Source organism: Chelonia mydas, chromosome 5 (genome assembly GCF_015237465.2).
Source record: "Chelonia mydas isolate rCheMyd1 chromosome 5, rCheMyd1.pri.v2, whole genome shotgun sequence".
Taxonomy (NCBI): Eukaryota; Metazoa; Chordata; order Testudines; family Cheloniidae; genus Chelonia; species Chelonia mydas.
Genome location: NC_051245.2, coordinates 58,966,815 through 58,984,144, shown reverse-complemented (window position 1 = coordinate 58,984,144; position 17,330 = coordinate 58,966,815). Strand labels below are relative to the sequence as shown.

At 40.8% G+C, this 17,330-nt stretch overlaps 1 protein-coding gene across 11 annotated transcripts in view; it reads left to right on the top strand.

Moving 5' to 3' along the window:
• The window catches only part of KIAA0825 (KIAA0825 ortholog), a 406,839-nt gene that overhangs the window by 154,379 nt on the left and 235,130 nt on the right, over positions 1–17,330 (top strand). For all 11 annotated transcript variants that reach the window (XM_037903240.2, XM_037903239.2, XM_043546230.1 and 8 more), the window contains 4 exons: positions 11,380–11,474; positions 13,209–13,436; positions 14,438–14,703; positions 16,496–16,646. In XM_037903240.2, the coding sequence (XP_037759168.1) occupies positions 11,380–11,474; positions 13,209–13,436; positions 14,438–14,703; positions 16,496–16,646 (740 nt within the window). The remainder of the gene's footprint in view (positions 1–11,379; positions 11,475–13,208; positions 13,437–14,437; positions 14,704–16,495; positions 16,647–17,330) is intronic.

The window sequence follows — 17,330 nt, the reverse complement described above, 5'->3', positions numbered from 1 at the left end:
CCTGATGGGGAAAAAACATTGTTGCAGGTGGTTTTGGGTACATGTCGTCAGTTGCCCCTCTCTCCGTGAAAGCAACAGCAGACAATCGTTTCATGCCTTTTTTCCGTGCAGACGCCATACTTCTGTCAGCAGACAGTGCAGTCGGACTGCTAACTGTCGTTATCCACTGCTTCCGCTGCCACTCTGCTCTCCTGCAGACACCATACCATGGCAAGTATGGAGCCCACTCAGCTCACTGCTGCTGTTGTGATCATTGTAAACACCTCGCGCATTATCCTGCAGTATGAGCACTACCTGCAAAAGCAGGTGAGGAGGCGATGACAGTGCGATTACGATAGTGATGAGGACATGGACGCAGATTTCTCTCAAAGCATGGGCCCCGGCAATTTGGACATCATGGTGGTAATGGGGTAGGTTGAGTCTATGAGGTTCATGCCGTGGAACGCTGATTCTGGGCCCGGGAAACAAGCAAAGACTGGTGGGATGGCACAGTGTTGCAGGTCTGGGATGATTCCCAGTGACTGCAAAATTTTCACATGCGTAAGGGCATTTTCATGGAACTCTGTGACTTGCTTTCCCCTGCCCTGAAGCGCAAGAATACCAAGATGAGAGCAGCCCTCACAGTTGAGAAGTGAGTGGTGATAGCCCTCTGGAAGCCTGCAACACCAGACAGCTACCGGTCAGTTGGGAATCAATTTGGAGTGGGCAAATCTACTGTGGGGACTGCTGTGATCCAAGTAGGTTGGATATTAGGAAAAAAATTTTCACCAGGAGGGTGGTGAAACACTGGAATGCGTTACCTAGGGAGGTGGTAGAATCTCCTTCCTTAGAGGTTTTTAAGGTCAGGCTTGACAAAGCCCTGGCTGGGATGATTTAATTGGGGATTGGTCCTGCTTTGAGCAGGGGGTTGGACTAGATGACCTCCTGAGGTCCCTTCCAACCCTGATATTCTATGATTCTATGAAGTAGCCAATGCAATCACTGAGCTGCTGCTTTCAAGGATAGTGACTCTGGGAAATTTGCAGGCCATAGTGGATGGCTTTGCTGCAATGGGATTCCCTAACTGTGATGGGGCGATAGATGGAATGCGTATCCCTATCTTGGGACCGGACTACCTTGGCAACCAGTACATAAACCGCAAGGGGTACTTTTCAATGGTGCTGCAAGCACCAGTGGATCACAAGGGACGTTTCACCGACATCAACATGGGATGGCTGGGAAAGGTACATGACGCTTGCATCTTCAGGAACTCTGGTCTGTTTGAACAGCTGCAGGAAGGAACTTACTTTCCAGACCAGAAAATTACCCTTAGGGATGTTGAAATGCCATAGTTATCCTTGGGGAACCAGCCTACCCCTTAATGTCCTGGCTCATGAAGCTGTACACAGGCACCCTGGACAGTAGTAAGGAGCAGTTCAGCTATAGGCTGAGCAAGTGCAGAATGGTAGTAGAATGTGCATTTGGACGTTTAAAAGCGCGCTGGCGCAGTTTACTGACTTGGTTAGACCTCAGCGAAACCAGTATTCCCATTATTATTGCTGCTTGCTGTGTGCTCCACAATATCTGAGAGAGTAAGGGGGAGACGTTTATGGCGGGGTTGGAGGTTAGGGCAAATTGCCTGGCAGCCGATTACGTGCAGCCAGACACCAGGGTGATTACAAGAGCACAGCTGGGCACCCTGCATCAGAGGAGCTTTGAAAACTAGTTTCATGACTGTCCAGGCTACAGTGTGATAGTTCTGTTTGTTTTTTCTTGATGAAAACCCGCTCCCTTAGTTGACTCTACTTCCCTGTAAGCCAACTGACCTCCCACCTTCGATCACCGCTTTTAGAGGCAATAAAGTCATTATTATTTCAAAATCATGCATTCTTCATCACACAAATAGGGGGAAGACTCACAAGGTAGCCTGGGAGGGGTGGGTGAGGAGGAAAGCACCGGGTGGGGTGGTGAATGAGGGGAGGAGGGAAGGACAAGGCCACACTACAGTTCAAAACTTATTGAATGATAGCCTTCTCTTGCTTGGGCAATCATCTGGGATGGAGTGGCTGAGTGCCCGTAGCCTTCCTCCCTTCCCCCCTCCCCCATTCTTGGGCATCTGGGTGAGGAGGATATGGAACTTGGGGAGGAGGACAGGCAGTTATACAGGGGCTGCAGTGGTGGTCTGTGCTCCTGCTGCCTTTCCTGCAGCTCCACCAGATGCCTAAGCATGTCAGTTTGCTCCTCCATTAGCCTCAGCATTGCATCCTGCCTCCTCTCACCATGCTCCTCCTCCTTCTCATTGCGTTCATTTAACGCTTTCCTGGACTTTGCCATTGTTTGCTTCCACATGTTCTGCTGAGCTCTTTCAGTCTGGAAGGACTGCATGAGCTCTGAGAACATGTCATCACGAGTGCATTTTTTTCGCTTTCTAATCTGTGCTAGCCTCTGGGACGGAGATGATAGGGGGATCATAGAAACATTTGTAGCTGCGGGAGGAAAAAAAGGGAGAGTAGTATTTAAAAAGATACATTTTCGAGAACAAGGGGAGCACTATTTCGTACTGAATCAAGCGATTCACTTCACATAGCACATGTGCTTTTGGTACAAGGTCGCATTTTGCCTCTTATATTTGAGTGCCTGCTGGTTTGGTATGAGACATCACACACACTTGGCTGGGCAATAGAATTCGGCTTTCAGGCGGCCATGGTAAGGCAAAGGCTTTTGGCTTCTTCAATCTTTGTAACATGTGGGAACGGTTTCAAACAGCAGCGCCCTCCTTTCCCATACCAAGCAAAGCCCATTGAGTTGGCCATTTAAAAGGAGGGGCTGTGGTTTTAGGGTGAATGTGTAGCACAATCCAACCCCAATTCTCTGGGATGATAGCTTCACCCTCACCCCCCCACCGCATGGCTAGTATCAGGAAAGATCCCTGTCAGCCAAATGCGAACAGCTCACCATGAATGGGCCTCCCCCCACTGCGTGGCTAACAGTGGGAATGATTTCTTTTCAGCCAAACAGTCCAGCAGGAACGGACACCTCTGAATGTCCCCTTAAACAAATTTCCCGTATTTCAACCAGCTGACCATGAATGATATCACTCTCCTGATGCTAACATAGAGAGATAAAGGAATGGATGTTGCTTGAATGCCACCAAAGCCCGGGCCCATTCGCTGCAATGCTTTGTTCTGCAATGATTCCAGACTACTGGCTTGGCATGGTAAAATGTCCTACCGTGGAGGACGGAATAACGCTGCCCTCCCCAGAAACCTTTTGCAAAGGCTTTTAGAGTACCTCCAGGACAGCTTCATGGAGATGTCCCTGGAGGATTTCCACTCCATCCCCAGACACGTTAACAGACTTTTCCAGTAGCTATACTGGCCACGAATGCATCCCAAGTCTTCCGGGCAAATTAATCATTAAACATGCTTGCTTTTAAACCTTGTATTGTATTTACAAAGGTACACTCACCAGAGGTGCCTTCTCCAGCTTCATGGTCCAGGAGCCCGCTTTGAGAGGATTGGGAGGGTATTGGCTCCAGGGTGATGAACAGTTCCTGGCTGCCGGGGAGAAGGGATTCTCCACTTGCCTGCTGTGCACTATCCTCAACCTCCTCCTCCTCCTCATCTTCCTCATCCACTAAATCCTCATCCCTGTTGTGAGAGACTCCCCCCTTGCAGGTGTCCACAGACAGTGGTGGGGTTGTCATAGGGCCCCCCCAGCTAGAATTGCATGCAGCTCATCATAGAAGTGGCATGTATGGGGCTCTGACTCGGAGCAACCGTTTGCATCCTTTGTTTTTTGGTAGGCTTGCCTCAGCTCCTTAACTTTCACACGGCACTGCTGTGTGTCCCTGTTGTAGCCTCTGCCCATCCCGATTTTGGAGATTTAGGCAAACATACTGGCATTTAATCTTTTGGAACGGAGTTCTGCCTGCACGGATTCTTCTCCCCATACAGCGATCAGATCCAGTACCTCCAGTACCTTCTGTACTCCTCCCCGATGAGTGGATTAGCACTGAAATCAACCTTGCTGGGTCCAATTTGGGGCAGTGTGGACGCAATTCGACGGTATTGGCCTCCAGGAGCTATCCCAGAGTGCTCCATTGTGATCGCTCTGGACAGCACTCTCAACTCAGATGCACTGGCCAGGTAGACAGGAAAAGCCCCGGGCAAGTCACAAAGCAAGTCACAAAGTTCCATGAAAGTGCCGTTACGCATACGAAAGTTTCACAGCCATTGGGAATCGTCCCAGATCTGCAACACTATGCGGTCCCACCAGTCTGTGCTTGTTTCCTGGCCCCAGAATCGGCATTCCACGGCATGAGCCTGCCCCATTGCCACCAGGATGTATTTGAGAGAAGTCTGTGTCCATGTCCTCATCACTCTCCTCACCGCGCTGCCGTCGCCTCCTTGCCTATTTTGCAGGTTCTGGATCTGCATATACTGCATGATAATGCGCATGGTGTTTAGAGCAGTGGGCTCCATGCTTCCTGTCATATGGCGTGAGCAGGAGAGCAGAGTGGCAGCAGAAGTGGCGGGTGGATGACAATGTGGACACCAATATGGCGCCCGCATGGAAAAAGGTGTGAAACGATTGTCAGCTGTTGCTTTCACGGAGGGAACAAGGGGTAGGCTGTCAGCAGATGGTGCTGCTGGCTGGGAGAGTAGCCTAATGCAGAATGGCCCCATCAAGGATTGAACTCACAACCCTGGGTTTAGCAGGCCCATGCTCAAACCACTGAGCTATCCCTCTGCCAATATTCCAGGCAGGACTGAATCTCCATTAGACAAAACTTAAAGAAGAGAATGACCTGAGTCACTCCCATTTATGTGCAGGAACCCCTGACAGACCTTACCGAGGTCTGCCAGAAGCACCCATGTCTACCCAGACACCCCGACAGACCTTACCAATGTCTGCCAGAAGCACCCATGTCTACCCAGACACCCCGACAGACCTTACCAATGTCTGCCAGAAGCACCCATGTCTGCCCAGGCGCCCCAACCGACCTCACCGAGGCCGGCCAAGAGCACCCAGGAGATGACGAGGATGGCTACTAGTCGTACTGCACTGTCTGCTGCCACAAGGCAATGAGCTGCTGCTGTGTAGCAATGCAGTCCCACGTCTGCCAGCACCCAGGAGATGTACGGTGACGGTGAGCTGGGCAGGCTCCATGCTTGCAGTGGTATGGCGTCTGCATGGGTAACCCAGGAAAAAAGGCTCGAAACAATTGTCTGCCATTGCTATCAGGGAGGGAGGGGGGCCTGACGACATGTACCTTGAACCACCCGCGACAGTGTTTTTTGCCCCATCAGGCATTGGGATCTCAACCCAGAATTCCAATGGGTGGCGGAGACTGCAGGAACTGTGGGATAGCTACCCACAGTGCAATGCTCTGGAAGTTGATGCTGGCCTCGGTACTGTGGACGCACTCCACCGACTTAATGGTTTTAAGTGGGGACACGCACAATCGACTGTATAAAATCGCTTTCTAAAAATTCGACTTCTATAAATTCGACCTAATTTTGTAGTGTAGACATACCCTTAATCTGTCATACTTTCTCCCTGTTAGCAGGAAATGGTATGCCTTACTTAACTACATTACTTGTGAGTAGTATTGTTTCTGTTCTCTTGGGTACAAGTGTAATTACTCTAAGAAACTCTGAACACAGGAAAACAACACGATTGTGTTTAACAAAATATATTTTGTACAGAAACACCTTTTATCTAGTTATTTAGAGCAATATATATTTTGAAAGAAAGAATGTTAACAAGGAAATGTTCTGTTTTCCATAAGGTATATGTAGGTCCTGACCCTGCAGACACTTACACCTAACCTTAACTTTACATAAAACTGTTGATGCAGAATGGTTTGAGCTTTCCTTTTCCTGAATTTTTCCACTCATTTATAATGACTGTCTCTATACTCATATTGTCTCCTAAGTGGTGTTTCTAGCTTCCATATCTGAGCAGGTGAGTGTCATTAGATCAGCTGAAGTGGCAGCATTCTGGGATGGAAGGCTCCCCTGGTTCCAAAGGAAGTACAAAATTTTGGTCACCATTTAAAAAAATGTGATGATATATTTAATACAGATTAGGGCAGTGTGACTAGCTGACACCTTCATTTTCAGGCTTGCTGTTTTGATTAAGGTGATCTGGATTTATTCAGAAAACCATTCTGGAGTACTAAGAAGAAATATGAAGTGCAGGCATGGCCAGAGAAATAAGAAAACAGTGTTTGAGAAGTAAAAGTTGGCATTATCTTCAGTTCATATTGCCAGAAATCTCAGTTGTAGTGGCTACCTGAAAGATAATTTGATATGGGAGAATGAGAACTATGTTTACAGTTGTTCCAGCTTTCTGTCAAGAATCCAGGAGGGAAATGAGATCTTCTCTGTCAATGTCCTATATTATCCTGATTAATCTTGGTCACTGTCTCACTGATAAAGCCTTGATTAGAAGGACAGCTTAAATACACCTAACAAGTATACTTTATTTTAGGCTGGCAGATGTCCTGCTTGTGGTATAGGACTGGGAAAGGTAACAGCCATCTTGTGTACTTTTTTGGAAGTATCTTCTTTCCTATTAGAGGGCTTAGAAAATCATTTACGTGTTAGCTCACTGAGAGTTTGCAGTAGCACTGTAGGTAATTTGGGGATTTGGCAATAAATAATAAAAAATAATAAAAAAGCAAATATTGCACTGATGTGATGTTTTCCCAGATATCAAATAGAGTGAGGCCTTACACTTGTTTCTTTTTCCTCTTGGCTATATTGAGTATCTGTAGAGGCCCTTATTAGCCTTGTATTTAAGTCATACCAGGAAGTAACTGAACATTTTTTGGCTGTTGCAATAACAAGTTTAGTTGTTCTTTGTTCAGAATATCATCTGGGGACTTCAGACTTGATATTTAGAACATTTGTAAAGTTCCATCAGAATTAAAGTAGTTCTTTGGACAGTTTCTCATCCCCCCCCCAGGTGGTATCTGAGTTTTATCTAAACCAGGAGGATTCTTGGCCCTCATTTTTCCCTAGACCCAGCGATGACAAAGAGCAATGGCTGCATAAATTGAATGTAAGAACACTTAGGGTTTATCTCAGAAGAATCAAAGATTTCAGATCTTCTGACAGATTGTTTGTACTCTTAGGGGGTCTTAAGAGGGGTCAAATGGCTTCTAAGAGTTCCTTAGCTAGATGGTTAAGGGATTGTATTAGGGAGGCGTATGTAGTTAAGGGTAAAGAGGCTCCCAGGGTTTGTAAAGCTCATTACACTAGTACTATAGCTGCTTCTTGGGCGGAGAGGTCGAAGGCTTCCACATTGGAAATTTGCAAGGTGGCCACCTGGGCTTCTCTTCATACTTTTTCATAGCATTATTGCTTGGATGTAGTCTCTTCCCCAGATTCTGCTTTTGGTAGGAGGTTGCTTGTGAACCAAAAAAAGAACAGTGAAGAAAAGAAAGACATGTAGTTCACACTTCTAGCTGCCAACAAGACAAGTTTCTTTGCAGAGTGAACAATGGAAAGCTTAGAAGATCAATTTAGGCGATTGAAAATAGATGTTACAGGGAAGTACTGCCCACCAGTACTCTCTGATGATAACCCCATGGCAGACAATAGCACCAAGGGACACATTGAACCAAAGTGAACTCTGTAGGGAGATGGCTGTAGAAATTGTACTGAGGTGATCTGGACAATTCTGTGACTTCAGTTTGAGAGTTCTGTGTCTGGAATCCTCTGGACTGTATTCAATAGGTTAAATCCCCCAAATTGTTTCACGCAGATGAACAAAAATGATCTATGTATTGCATTCTCTATTATAATTTATTTTCAGTATGCTTTTTAAATTCTTCATAGGTTTATTTCTTGACTACTTTATTTACAAAACATTGCAAAGGCAGGTATTCCTCACTGAGGACTACATACATACCATGTTTTAAGCTTAAACTCAAAATATACTTCAATTATCCAATCACAGATAAGGAATCTGAAAAATGATTTAACTGATATAAGTACTTGATTTGTGCACCAACAACTCAACAATATATAGATTTTGCTTTTAGACTTGCTAAAACAATATACTTCTTAGAGGTGAATAAGCAAGAGGAATTTCTGCCAAAAAGCAGAAAAGTCATAAACCACTAAAAATAGAATATGAAAGCGCTTTGACCATCAAATTGTAGTGTCAACAGAGCAAGTCAATATTTCTTATCCTTTTGAGAAAAGAAGCAGCATTTTTTCCTAACAGATGCAGAATATATATTCCCTGCCCCAAGTATCTGCGCTTCCTTCCGGCAATGTCATTATGGTTTCAGAAAAAGGTAGGTTTGGCCATCAGGGCTCCCTAGTAGGAGGTGGATATAATTAACCCTTTCCTTGCTGGTCTTTCACCACACCTGCTCTCATCTATTTACATTCAATTGAAATCACTGGAATGTTCAGACATACCTAGTACATTCAGCATCACAGGAGGTGTGTTCTATTTGAAGGAACCTGGAACATTCAGTAGCAGTCAGGGTTAAGTGTGAGATCCTTATTTAGAGTGAAGAATACACTGACAAATTGCATTTTCCTTCCATCTTTAAGATGCATTTTCTCTCTTTCCTCTGGCTTTTCAGAAGCCTTTTGTTGAGACTTTTAAAAATCAAAAACATCTAACACACTTTCATCTTTCTCTCACCTTTTTTCCATTCCACTGAGAAAGGTGAACTTTGGACAGATCTGATAATGAGTTCCAAGAAAAGCTTTTCCAGTGGAGCGCTTTGAAACACCCTGGGCAAAGTTGTCAAGCCCTTAGGTTTACAAGCTTTGCCTCAGGGGACCAAAAAGATTTGCAAAGGTCTTCCTTTCACAGTTTAAAAAGAAGAAATCTTTTACTTTACATCCTTTTCTAGAAAGCATAATAAAAGGAAAATAGGATCAAATTTACAAGGTGCATCATCTTAATAGACAGTGTTTGAAGTTGTACAGACTTCAGCAAGACAAATATGATCTTTGCTTTGGTCCCAAAGGTAGATGCAGCTATAGCTTCTGTAGTAAATATTTTTTTCCAAAGGAGCAAACTGACTGGAAGATGTAATTTACACTTAGAAAGACATATGAGTTTTACTTTGAGATGTATATTTCCTCTGTTTGGTATGCTAGAACAAATTAGAAGTCCATGATGGAGCACAGAATCTAGGAGGACTTCAAATCTATCATTACTAAAATATTTTTGGTTTTTTCTTTTTATTAATGATGTTTCTGTTGATATTCTTCATTTTCTTCAGAATCTATTATCTCTAGTGGAGTTAAAATAAAAATCCTGGCTGAGTCCATATCAGATAGATGGGCAATCCAACCTGCAGGTAGTTTTGGTTGTAGTATTATTTACCTTGCTAACAATTATTTTTGAGGATGTTGAAAGGATCTGTGTTAGGTCCAGTCTTCAGTAATGACCTAGACAAGGGAGAACACAGAAATTGTCTGGGGTTTGTAAGAAACCCAAAAGGACTTAAGTTTGATAGTGGTGTGTAATTTGCACAGGAGTTTGTAATGAGATGTGTCAGCAGTTCTGGAATATTTATGCAAACATATCAAGTTACAAACAACTGGTCATCTCTGCACAGGTCTGCTGTAGACTAACAGGGCAGATCCTTAACTAGTGTAAATTATCATGGCTCCTATGACAATTTATAATTGTTGAGGATCTATTTCAAAATGATGTGTTCGCTTCTGGTCAGTTCACTGAAAAAGTTAATAAAGTGGAGGGTGTTCTCAGAAGGACAGTGTAAATGGAGGCTAGTCAGTTTGACTTTTTGATAAAAGATTAAAAGTGAATTATATATTGCTTACTTGAGTAGTGACAATAAGAGAATGTAAGTCTTTTGACATTGAAAGGGTGTGGACACTACAGCAGATGAATATCTAACATAGTAAGAGAAAGTATAAATTTTCTTTCTCAGTGTCAGCTCATTATTCCCAGGTAGATTGGATATCAGGAGAAACTTTCTGAGAGCAAACTCTTAAAAATCTGGAACAATCTCTCAAAGGAAGCACTGGAAGCTCCAGCACATAGTGCATTTAAAAATAGCCAGAATTAAATGTATAGCCCATAACTACTTGCAGTCGGAAGGCGAAGTGGGTGACCTGATTAGTGTTGTCCATCTTTATATTCTGCCATTTTATTTTTCATATTTCTAAAAATAAAAATTATTTTTCCCTGGAACTAGTTTCATTAATGTAACTTAAGACTGGACTTGAGGAAGTCATTCCAAGCCATGGAACATTGTTTAAGAGCATAAGCAAGATTCCCTCCTTCAAAGGATGCACTATCTAAGGAAAAGGGAAAATCCATTTTAGACAAATGAGATCCTAAGGATCTCAAAGAATTAGATGTTTTCTTCAACAGAAAAGCTTTCCCCAAACTTTGAGCATACGTATTGCCAATGCCTTCAAGCGGCAGAAGACCTTTTAATATATGCTCTTAACAATACTCTTTAGCTATGCTTGATAGCATTCTATCATTTAGTGCTCCTTGTTTCTTGTCTTTAATTTCACATAAGACATAGTAAATTAGTAATACCTGCGCCAGAATTGTATGTAAACTAAATTAAGAAAGGGAGGGATGTTTAAATTATTAATTACGTTGCTTCTATTTACTTGTTGAGCACTGGTGGTATGTTTAGTGCTGCTCAGAACATAGGACAGACATGTACTCTGTCCTGTAAATCTAAGGGTCAGATTGTACAAACACTTACACGTGCAAATAACTGCATGGGGCAATTCATATATGTAAGTGTTTGCAGGACTGGGCCCTCAATTGGTGACCTCTGTCCCAGTGATTGGTTTACTCCAGATTAAATCAGTGGCAAAATTCCCATTGAGATCAATGGTATGTGACTGGGCCATATATATTGGGCTTGCTAATGAGGTATTAGTTCTAAAGAAGTCTGTACTTACTCTGATCATTATTTTGGATATAATAATTGCACTTAATTAGCTGCCATTTGATTCTTTTTGTGTCAGAATTTTAAAATCGCTTAAATGTTTAAAATATATAGTGCCACATAATTTATTTAATTTATTGAACAAAGAACAGAAATTAATTTTTACACGGCTGCTCTATTCTTGCTAGAAACAGGTGACTGCACAATCAGTATAAAAATGAATTAATGACAAAAGGAACTATATTTTATATGTTATCTATGCATATGTGTAAAATATGAATACAATGGGATGTGGATTTCATCAGGTTATATAAAAGGAGTTGTGTATAACCTGAATTTGACTTTATCTCAACATTAGTATTCTACTACATCTTGTTGAATTTTTTTATACTACATATTGATATATCAGAAGGTGTTGTAGGCTGCAGATTTTTCTACAGAATTAATCTTTTCTTTGATTCCCTTATCATACCGTGCAGGAGTTCTGAAGAAAGCTAGTGGGGAGCTTTTAATAGGGGAAACTAGAGCAAATGAAACCAGTGTGCATCCTGAACAGTTACTTCAGGTAAAAGAGGTGAGTATGAAAAGAGTCTTGCACTTTATAAGGATTTTGTTTCTTTTTCTTTTTCTCTTTGTCACCAATATAGATTCTGTTGGCATACTCATTATAAATACCTGTTTCCAGAAGTTAATTGTTTGAATATTACAATTAATTTTAGACTGCAGAATTTCAGCTCAGGATGAAAAAAATCCTATACAAAATGTGTATGTAAAAAGACAAAGGGGATAATCTTTTTTATTTTTATTTTTTTGGTACACGTTATACTGTAACAAAGTTAACATCAGAAGAACAAAATGCCACAGTTACAAAGAGGAAAACCAAAACCATGCACAAACATAAAGGTCTTTCTTTAATATTCCATGTGTTCTTGAATATATGATAGGCTGACAAAATGTACTGAAATCTTAGTAGCTGATCATGCAGATGCTTATTGCTAAGGTTTGTGTTAGTTCCTTTACTAGTCATTTAGTGCCATAATCCTTGCAGAAAGCACATGCAAGATTGTGGCTTGGTCTGTCCTCCATTTACCAATGAAATGTTGGAATTGAGTTTAGGGGATTTAAGAGGTCTAAAAGACTTGCCAGGTCAGTCATTGCCCAGTAGTGGAATTTCATTAATCAGTACCAAATTTTAGGACTCAAACAGCTTGTTTAAATACACTTTGGATCTTTTTGTGGGACTTATGTTTGAATGTTAGCTTTATTGAAAGTATTTTGATCCAGATGAGCTATACCTAGCACAGGACCTGAAGACAATGGGGAGATATGTGCTGTCTTTGTACTCCCCAGATTGTGGGGTGGCTGTGGGATCAATTAAGTCCCTGACACAAGTTAGAGCAATGTAAGCGCTTTTCCAATTTCAGGCTGGTTATAATGCCTAACTTAGTGTATACGCACAATGGGCTATTGCAGCCTCTAGGGTTGTAAAAGTCCTGTCTCCTCCCCTCTCTTACCATACCACTTATGTCAGAAGCTGGTTAGGTTAGGCCCTGAAATATTCCCCTTAAACTAGAGACATTATTGGTTGGCCACCATTGTCCAGCTTTAAGATGGCTTTACACAATCAAAGCAGTGCAAAGCAGAATTAGTGTGAGCCAGGGGGTTGTCCATGACATTCCTCAGATCCACCTCAGAGGTCTCTATTTTTTTTTGGCCAGGTTTGTGAACACCTGTGACCTAGACTAGTTTAAACTGTGGCCAAATGCAGCACTAAAGAAACGAATTCTAGCATTGGTATGCCAAATCTGGTTTCTCTAAACTGTTTACCATTCACATTATTGGTTTGCTGGTTTTGAGTTAAAAGCATACTAAGGAAGTAAGAGAGAATATTACATGGTGTCTGATGTTGCAAACTATAAAAATGGCTATAAAATTTAATTGACTTTATTAAATATATTGAATTTAAAGGTTTCTTTATGTGGTAAGTAAAGTGCAGCCTGCTGCTCAAATAAAGATAGTTTTATTGAAATAGATTTTTATAAATGACATTTTGATATTTTTATTAAATCCAATGACAATTTGAATGAAACATTACTATATGTATTAATCTGTGTTAAAAATACATATGCTTTTTATTGTTAGTTCATTGTTTGTGAGTTGTATTTTCCAACTTATGTGAATGGCTTTCACAGTATGACAGAATATCTCTAGATAACTTGTATACTGGTAGTCATATAAGATTGGAACCGTAACAACAGTAATGTTCATTGCTGAGTTTGGATTGATGTCATATACATTTATATTTCAGACTACTTTACTGGATTTTAGCTGGAGGAATGCATTTAAAGACCTGTCTTCTTCTGTGGCACACTGTATAACAATAGCAATTGAAGATTTTTCAACTAAAATTCTTCAGCTTGAGCAGAAAGAAGAGTCTTCAGCTGCAGTCTATACAATGAGCCTAGTAAACATCCAGCAAATGAGGGAGTCCTGGGAAACAGTCCACGAGGAGGAACAACCAAAACGAATTGCAAAGGCAGGTATCCAAAGATCTGAAGTTTGCCGGGAGACAGAATGCCAAGGTTGTTTGCTGTCCAAGCTTTGACGTGCTTACAGTGCCATTAATATTCCAAGTTGTATATAAATGGAGTTAAAAAGAAAGTGAAAGGCATTAAAATACAATGCCAAATATTGTGTTATATTTTAACACATAGTCTGTACTAAACAAAATGAACTTTTTAACTTTACCCTTTTATTTTTTGCATCAAAAGGATTCAAAACCATTCTGATTAGTGTCTGTAGTGCTGCATCCCAATTTGATGATGATATGCTTTCAAAATTTGAAGCATTGCTATAAAAGGATTTCCTGTATTTATTTCCTTAGGCATGCCATTTAATTAATCAGCATAACGAATATTATGGCCAAATTGGAGTTCTTTGATTTGGCTAAAAGGTCAGATATGTTGATATATATTCTTAGACTAACCATTTAATTTAATATATGAAAGCTTTTTAATGTTGTAATTTTTGCAAGTGTTTTACCAATTTAGGATGGAAAGCAATTGATGCTAAGCAGAATTATTAAATGTTTAGTTAAAAGAGCGTCCAGGCTTTTAGTAAGATGGCTTTATTGAGAACAATACATATACTTGCTAGAAGATGACAATGTCCCCCCTATAATTAGCAGCAATAAATTGATTAAAACATAGCTTTTGAAAATGATATAATAGTTTAGAGAATTATCTCTGTTTGGAAGGAATTAGTCTTATCTTCTGAACACCATTAAATATATATGATGGGAGGGCATGAGCAAAATTAGGGAATTTTCTCATATAAGGTTAAATCCTTAGCATGTACTGTGCTGGTATACGGCACAAAAATTTGCCTTCTGTACCAGAGACTGACATTTTTATAAGGCTGATTCAATATATTTGTGTTGTGCCAATTTCATTATTCAAGAATTTGGCCCTGGCATACATAAATTACACAGAGCTGTCAGAGTACAAATAACTTGATGCCACATTTATTTCTCCCTAGTTTTGTTCTGACATCATGGAAGAACTTGACACAGTGCTTCCACTGGCTCTGGCATGCAGAGATGATTCTCTTCAGGAAATTAGAGCAAACTTTGTAGAGGCCTGCTGCAAAGTAGCAACAGCTGTCCTGGAAAGGTTGGAGGAGAGAAGCAAAGAAGTTCCCTTCAAGGCTCCACTGCAAAACTTGTATGCTGTTCTCTCCACAGCAGTACATGTCTTTCAGCATTTTACGATGTATGATAATTTAATGAGAGAGACCAGCAAGAAGTGAGTCCTTTAAATATGTTTTAGTTCAAATATAGATAATATGGAACTTTGATTCCATTTCAGTGGTATAATGTATAATCTATAATTCTTGTAAATATACCCAAAATATTTCCTATAGTTAAAGTACCATTTGCACTGTTTTTTAGGAAAGATCAGACATATTGATAACTTGAAGTAGTTATTACAAACATTGATTTTTACCTTCAAGGTCTGAATTGGCAAGGCAATGCAAATTCTTTACTTCTTAACCTTGAGCGAATACTCCTATACAGTCCACACTATATTATGGTATGGATGAATGGAGGACTTCCATTTCATTTTTGTCTGCAGCAAAAGCTTAATTTTCATAAAAACAATGTTAAAAAATTTAATGTTTGACAACATGAAGATATGTTCCTGCACGTTGGTGTCATGAAGATTGTGTTGAGCACCATGAGCATATGTATCCAATGAACTTCTACAAGAGGGTAATTATTAATTAAATAAGTCTTAGATGGATGCTAAATAAAATTAGAGATAGGTCAAAGAAGGGGTGTTGGGATCCAGAGTAGGATTGGGTAAGGGTTCAGGTTGGAGGTTGAATCAGAGCTAATGCTTGGACCTGATGGCCCTGAAACTATGTATGTGGTTCTTAGGAGATTTTGGCTCAGAACAGTAGGAATCTCTTGATCTGCTCATCCTGTGTGATTCTGGTCATGTCTGAATTGGAACTGAGCTCCTTGTGGATTTGAGTATGACCTAGAGTCAAAATAAGGTGCTAGTTCAAATCCTGGGATCTAAATCTGAATGCATACCCAAGCAGAAACTTAAAGGGGTTTGGATTCAAGGTTCCAGTTTTGACCATCTCTAGTAAAAATATTATGATTTTGATTTCTAATTAAAAATATCTTGTATGCTATGATTCACTTCTGAATTTAAAAACAGAGCCCCGATTCTCAGCTCCTATTATCTCCCTGTTGCTCTGCCTGAATGGGGCAAAGGGGATATAAGCTGGAGCTACTGACCAGTTGAGGATTCCTGCGGTGAAAAACAGAATTGATGCACTGGTGTAGAACGGTGGAACTGGTTCCCAGGCCAGTCTCCCCTCCACACATCCTTCCATGGGAGCATGTTGAGGATGGCACTGAGCTCCCCTTGGGCAGGTGTAAGCAGAGCACTGTGGGACCATACCCAGTTGTTGTAACTTAGTGCAGTTTAGGGTTGGGGCCAGGGCAGCATCAGAATCAGAGAACCATTATTGGATCCCTAACGCTTTCCCCTCTCTTGCAATGAGTGTATCTTGGTGCATGACAGAATCTACTCCCAAATATTGCCCAAATCATTCTATTTGTGTGCATTTCAAAACTGTTTATGATCATTCATATCTGTGGAGTTACACTTTTTATTTTACTAAAAAGAATAAGTCTGGGGGACTCAGGTTTATATGCTAGCTTTATAAAAGTTACTGCTGAAAACTGCATAGTGTCTTCCAACAACATTGACAATTGAATGACAAAATAATATTCTGATTTGTAATAATAGGGAAGAATACTTTTACTTCTGAATGATGTATTGATAATGCAGTTTGTCTGAAGCAGAAATACATATTTGTAGAACCGCAGATGTACATTTTCAAAGAGTTTGCAAAACAAAGACCAGATTTTTTGAAAGTGAACGTGGGCTCTGACTTCAGGCCCAAGAGGAAATGAATGATTGATAAGTAATAATCCAAACCATTTGTAGTACTGTGGATTGTTACCTCCTACTGCACAGGCCTTAAATCTTTGCCTCTTTGATCATTCCCTCTGAACAGGCCCCTGTTCCTAGTGCCTGTCCAGGGATATCAGGAATTCATCAACGTTCTCCAGTTTCAAGTTACCAACTACTGCGTCAGAGTTTGTGCTACAAGTATTTTACAGGATGCTGAGAGCCACCACTGGGATGACTACAAAGCTTTTTATGAGGTGTGAGGTTAAGTTTACTATCCCCTCCTTTTACATAAATGTGTTTTACTGCTTATCTGCTCTCTGACTAATTAGAAACATAAGATCTGTTCTACTTGTGCACAGGGGCTGTTGGGATATGTTTTTAAAATAGCTCTGTTACTCTATGTAAATATCTTCTTAGGAATGATCTAGTAAAATATAGTTAAAAGACTTAAGATTAATCAGTCAGCTAATTAAATAAGGGTTCTCATGCCGTTTGCCTAGTAAAATACTGTTTCTTAGGATTGGCTGAAAATAGATAGTTTACCTGTATGGGGAAAAGGAGAGAAGGTTAATATATTGACGCCTATACAGTATAAGACTGAAAGAAATAACAATACCAGAATATTGTAAATCTTTTCTCGCAGAAATACTCCCTATGATGATTGTAAGAATTGTATTTTTTTTCTTTCCCTGCCAATACATGTGCATATGATAAGTATTTTTCTTATTTAATATATTTCTCCTTTGTCATTCTTTCTCATTTTGCTCCCCTTCTGTGGGTTTGGTAAGTGGCTCAGATAGCACAAGTGACCAGTATCCCTGTCCACAGAATCCAGCCATATGTTTCTAACCTGCATTTGTGATATTGTCTGAATTTTGGAATCCCAAGTCTACTCTTAAACTCTAGTTTAATTATTTCAGTGCAAGAAAATCAGGGGC